Source organism: Oncorhynchus kisutch, linkage group LG19 (assembly GCF_002021735.2).
Source record: "Oncorhynchus kisutch isolate 150728-3 linkage group LG19, Okis_V2, whole genome shotgun sequence".
Taxonomy (NCBI): Eukaryota; Metazoa; Chordata; class Actinopteri; order Salmoniformes; family Salmonidae; genus Oncorhynchus; species Oncorhynchus kisutch.
This window is the reverse complement of record NC_034192.2, coordinates 65,547,364-65,553,363: the sequence shown is the minus strand read 5'-3', so window position 1 is coordinate 65,553,363 and position 6,000 is coordinate 65,547,364. Positions and strand designations below refer to the sequence as shown.

The 6,000-nt window shown below is 38.2% G+C and overlaps 1 protein-coding gene across 1 annotated transcript in view; it reads right to left on the bottom strand.

Moving 5' to 3' along the window:
- Positions 1-6,000, bottom strand: part of cdhr2 (cadherin related family member 2) — a 38,379-nt gene that overhangs the window by 13,155 nt on the left and 19,224 nt on the right. The window contains exons 18-22 of the mRNA XM_031797973.1: positions 4,249-4,318; positions 3,351-3,950; positions 3,010-3,081; positions 2,772-2,821; positions 2,313-2,470 (exon numbers count right to left, since the gene is read on the bottom strand). Coding sequence (XP_031653833.1) covers positions 2,313-2,470; positions 2,772-2,821; positions 3,010-3,081; positions 3,351-3,950; positions 4,249-4,318 — 950 coding nt within the window. The remainder of the gene's footprint in view (positions 1-2,312; positions 2,471-2,771; positions 2,822-3,009; positions 3,082-3,350; positions 3,951-4,248; positions 4,319-6,000) is intronic.

Below are 6,000 nucleotides of genomic sequence, written 5' to 3'. Positions count from 1 at the left end.
ACTATTGTTTCTTAACGGCTATTGTTTCTTAACGGCTATTGTGTTGTGTCTTAACGGCTATTGTTTCTTAATGGCTATTGTTTCTTAACTGCTATTGTTTCTTAACGGCTATTGTTTCTTAACGGCTATTGTGTTGTGTTTCTTAACGGCTATTGTTACTTAATGGCTATTGTTTCTTAACGGCTATTGTTTCTTAACGGCTATTGTGTTGTGTTTCTTAACGGCTATTGTTTCTTAACGTCTATTGTGTTGTGTTTCTTAACGGCTATTGTTTCTTAACGGCTATTGTGTTGTGTTTCTTAACGCTATTGTTTCTTAACGGCTATTGTGTTGTGTTTCTTAACGGCTATTGTTTCTTAACGGCTATTGTGTTGTGTTTCTTAACGGCTATTGTTTCTTAACGGCTATTGTTTTTTAACGGCTATTGTGTTGTGTTTCTTAACGACTATTGTTTCTTAACGTCTATTGTGTTGTGTTTCTTAACGGCTATTGTTTCTTAACGGCTATTGTGTTGTGTTTCTTAACGGCTATTGTTTCTTAACGGCTATTGTTTCTTAACGGCTATTATTTCTTAACGGCTATTGTGTTGTGTTTCTTAACGACTATTGTTTCTTAACGGCTATTGTGTTGTGTTTCTTAACGGCTATTGTTTCTTAACGGCTATTGTTTCTTAACGGCTATTGTGTTGTGTTTCTTAACGACTATTGTTTCTTAACGGCTATTGTTTCTTAACGGCTATTGTGTTGTGTCTTAACGGCTATTGTTTCTTAATGGCTATTGTTTCTTAACTGCTATTGTGTTGTGTTTCTTAACGGTTATTGTTTCTTAACGGCTATTGTTTCTTAATGGCTATTGTTTCTTAACTGCTATTGTGTTGTGTTTCTTAACGGCTATTGTTTCTTAATGGCTATTGTTTCTTAACGGCTATTGTTTCTTAACGGCTATTGTGTTGTGTTTCTTAACGACTATTGTTTCTTAACGGCTATTGTGTTGTGTTTCTTAACGGCTATTGTTTCTTAACGGCTATTGTTTCTTAACGGCTATTGTGTTGTGTTTCTTAACGACTATTGTTTCTTAACGGCTATTGTTTCTTAACGGCTATTGTGTTGTGTCTTAACGGCTATTGTTTCTTAATGGCTATTGTTTCTTAACTGCTATTGTGTTGTGTTTCTTAACGGCTATTGTTTCTTAACGGCTATTGTTTCTTAACGGCTATTGTGTTGTGTTTCTTAACGGCTATTGTGTTTTTTCTTAACGGCTATTGTTACTTAACGGCTATTGTGTTGTGTTTCTTAATGACTATTGTTTCTTTACGGCTATTGTTTCTTAACGGCTATTGTTTCTTAACGGCTATTGTGTTGTGTTTCTTAACGGCTATTGTTTCTTAACGGCTATTGTTTCTTAACGGCTATTGTGTTGTGTTTCTTAACGGCTATTGTTTCTTAACGGCTATTGTTTCTTAACGGCTATTGTGTTGTGTTTCTTAACGGCTATTGTGTTGTGTTTCTTAACGGCTATTGTGTTGTGTTTCTTAACGGCTATTGTTTCTTAACGGCTATTGTTTCTTAACGGCTATTGTGTTGTGTTTCTTAACGGCTATTGTTTCTTAACGGCTATTGTTTCTTAACGGCTATTGTTACTTAATGGCTATTGTTTCTTAATGGCTATTGTTTCTTAACGGCTATTGTTTCTTTACGGCTATTGTTTCTTAACGGCTATTGTTTCTTAACTGCTATTGTTTCTTAACGGCTATTGTTTCTTAACGGCTATTGTGTTGTGTTTCTTAACGGCTATTGTGTTGTGTTTCTTAACGATTATTGTTTCTTAACGACTATTGTTTCTTAACGTCTATTGTGTTGTGTTTCTTAACGGCTATTGTTTCTTAACGGCTATTGTTTCTTAATGGCTATTGTGTTGTTTCTTAACGGCTATTGTTACTTAATGGCTATTGTTTCTTAACGGCTATTGTGTTGTGTTTCTTAACGACTATTGTTTCTTAACGGCTATTGTGTTGTGTTTCTTAACGGCTATTGTTTCTTAACGGCTATTGTTTCTTAACGGCTATTGTGTTGTTTCTTAACGGCTATTGTTTCTTAGTGGCTATTGTGTTGTTTCTTAACGGCTATTGTTTCTTAACGGCTATTGTTTCTTAACGGCTATTGTTTCTTAACGGCTATTGTTTCTTAACGACTATTGTTTCTTAACGGCTATTGTGTTGTGTTTCTTAACGGCAATTGCTTCTTAACGGCTATTAATTACAGTGAAATCAGAAATTAAAACATGACTTGCCCGGACAGCATTCATATACTCACTGAATATTTCCGACGTATTTATCGTCTTCCTGTGTGGTGACAACTCGAAACACTCGACTGCCCAACTCGGTCGTTTTATTGTTGACGTCATCCCTGAATTGTATATTTGTTATCGAAAATGTCATCTGCCTATTTTTCCCGGAATCACGGTCTGTAGCCTATACGGAAGGGGGGGAAAAGAAGACTGGAATTGATAACAACTCATATCGCAGCCAAGTCTTCAAGTTAAATATATTAAATGGTATACTTTATATTATATTCAAAAAAAATCTGCATAGCATGCAGCTGTCCCACTATGTACAGTGTAATGATGGCATGTTGCTGAGTCTACCTTTTATTAATAAGCTACATTTTGAGATTTAAAAAATTATAAATAGTGCCCTGCCCGGCACTTGTTTTGCTATACCTTATCAAATAGAAAAACAACTGACGTTGTCCATTTTACACGGTTATACTCACAGTGACACTGGCTATTACTGAGCCTACAGAGGCCGTCTCTGACACCACAACTGCAGACAGGGTGAGGTAGGTAAGAACACTGTTAAGTCAGTCTGTAGCTATATAGATTCATATCATAAAGTAAAATTAATTATCATATATATATATATATATATATATATATATATATAAACAAAAATACGATATTCAGATATTCCGATTTACCATACAACGTGCTGAAGTTTAGAAACATATTTACCATATAAGGAATCTGTTGTTTCGAAAGCAGGGGCATTGTCATTGATGTCTTCGATGTTGATCACAATGTGCCCTGAAATTAATTTGAATTGTTAGAATACATTGAAAGATATTAAAGTTACAAACGTAGATATTAACGATGCTAATGTTACAAAATAAGGTTACAAATTCCTGGTAACATTCCCAGAATTCCCAGGTTTTCCAGAAATCCCAGTTGCAGGATTATTGGAGTTCCTGCTTATTCCCACCTCATCCCCAGTCGTTCCCAGGGAATCTTTCAACCTGGGAATTTTACAACCCAAAAAGAGCCAGAACCAAACAGAACCAGACAGAGGTACCGACCTGGTGTTGCGCTGTTGTTCTCCCCTTTCTGGGTCAACTCATCCACCACCTGGGCCTCCAGGTCAACCTGATCACACTTCTCAAAGTCGATCACAAACTCCTCGTTCAGCATGATCTCCCCTGTGGGCTCCAGGATGAACCAGTCCTCTGGGCAGGGCCCGAGACTCAGGGAGCCATTACAGCGGCACTTAGTGGAGACCAGCTGGTAGACCAGAACGTGATTCATGTCCAGGTCCACCCCTTCGAATCTCCCCACGGCCTCAGTGATAGTGGTGTTCTCCTTTATGTGCAATGGGGCAACGGGCTTAAACTGGGGCCTCTCATCATTCACATCCACAACAATCACCTCCACGGTTACAGTGTCCTTCATGGATCCCAGGTCCATGGCCTCCACATCCAGGTTGAAGTTTTTGAAGCTGCTCTCGTAGTCCAACTCGATGTCCGGGTCGACCGTGATGTTCCCGATGTAACCATCGGGTTCGTCCCTGAAGGTTTGGATGATGAATTGTCCGAAGCTTCCGCTGACTATGCTGAAGGAGATGCGGTTGTGATCGATCGTTTGGTCTAAGTCCACTGCCTGGACGGAGCCCACAAATTCAGCTGTTGGAGGAAGACAGAAAGAGACGGCCTTGTGTTTTTCAATTCACGATTATCTAGATGTTTTTGGTCGATTTTTAAACGTTTATTATCAACAAGTCAGTTAAGAACAAATTCCACAATGATGGCATGGTAAGTGGCGAGAGGCATGTTTTTTTTGGCGGGAGATAGCTTATGTTTGAGGCAATGATCAATGTTTTTCTAAGGAGAAGTAGGGACTAAACCACACCCTCCATCGAAATTTTAATCAGGGCACTGGCGGCAAAATGTCTGAATTCAACAACAAGAAACATGTGCTTACCTTTCTTCCCCTCCTCCACTAAGAATTTGTAAGACGTTTTTCGAAACTTCGGTGTGTTGTCGTTGATATCCTAGGTTGGAAATTAGAAGACCAGTGAAGCTTTACAATTTACAATTTATGTTCACGAAGATACAAGGTAATGAAGCCTTCCTCTTACTTCTGATCACGTCAAGAAGACACACTTACACATTAAACAATCTGTCGAAAAGGTCTATCCAGTCAAAAAAGAGATACAAAGTCTGGGTCCATATGCATAAAGTTTCTGAGATTAAGAATGGTGATCGAGGATCAGTATTTCCTTCTAAATCTAAAGATAAAAGTCTAATAAAATCATATTTTATTGGTCGCACACATATATTTAGCAGATGTTATTGGGGGTGTAGAGAAATGCTTGTGTTCCTAGCTCCAACAGTGCAGTAGTATCTAACAAGTCAAAACGAGACACACAAATCTAAAAATACACGAGTGGAATTAAGAAATATATCATATTAGGACAAGCAATATCGGAGTCCTGAGGATAAATACAGTATATATATATATGTACCAGTCAAAAGTATGGACACACCTACTCATTCAAGGTTTATTTTTTATTTGTACTATTTTCTAAATTGTAGAAAAATAGTGAAGACATCAAAACTATTAAATAACACATATGGAATCAAGTAGTATCATTTAAAAAAATATATATATAAAAAACTAAATATATTTTAAATTCTTCAAAGTAGCCACCCTTTGCCTTGGTGACAGCTTTGCACACTCTTGGCATTATCTCAACCAGCTTCATGAGGTAGTCACCTGGAATGCATTTCAATTAACAGGTGTGCCTAGTAAAAAGTTAATTTGTGGAATTTCTTTCCTTCTTAATGGATTTGAGCCAATCAGTTGTGTTGAGACAAGGTAGGAGTGGTATACAGAAGATAGCCCTATTTGGTAAAATACCAAGTCCATATTACGGCAAGAACAGCTCAAATAAGCAAAGAGAAATGACAGTCCATCATTGCTTTAAGACATGAAGGTCAGTCAATCAGGAAAATGTCAAGAACTCTTAGATTTTCTTCAAGTGCAGTCGCAAAAACCATCAAGCAATATTATGTAACTGGATCTCATGAGGACCGCCACAGGAAAGGAAGACCCAGAGTTACCTCTGCAGCAGATGATAAGTTCATTAGAGTTACCAGCCTCAGAAACTGCAGCCCAAATAAATGCTTCACAGATTTCAAGTAACATACACATCTCAACAACAACTGTTCAGAGGAGACTGAGTGAATCAGGCCTTCATGGTCAAATTACTGTAAAGAAACCACTACTGAAGGACACCAACAAGAAGAAGAGACTTCCTTGGACAAAGAAACACGAGCAATGGGCATTAGACATGTGGAAATCTGTCCCTTGGTCTGATGAGTCCAAATTTTGGAACCACCAAGACTCTTCCTAAAGCTGGTCACCTGGCAAAACTGAGCAATCGGACGAGAAGGGCCTTGGTCAGAACCAAGAACCTATTGGTCACTCTGAAAGAACTCCAGAGTTCCTCTGTGGAGATGGAAGAACCTTCCACAAGGGCAACCATATCTGCGGCACTCCACCAATATGGTTTTTATGATAGAGTGGTCAGATGGAAACCACTCCTCAGTAAAAGGCAAATGACAGCCCGCTTGGAGTTTGCCAAAGGCACCTCAAGGCTCTCAGACCTTGAGAAACAATATTCTCTGGTCTGATGAAACTAAGATTGAACTCTTTGGCTTGAATGCCAAT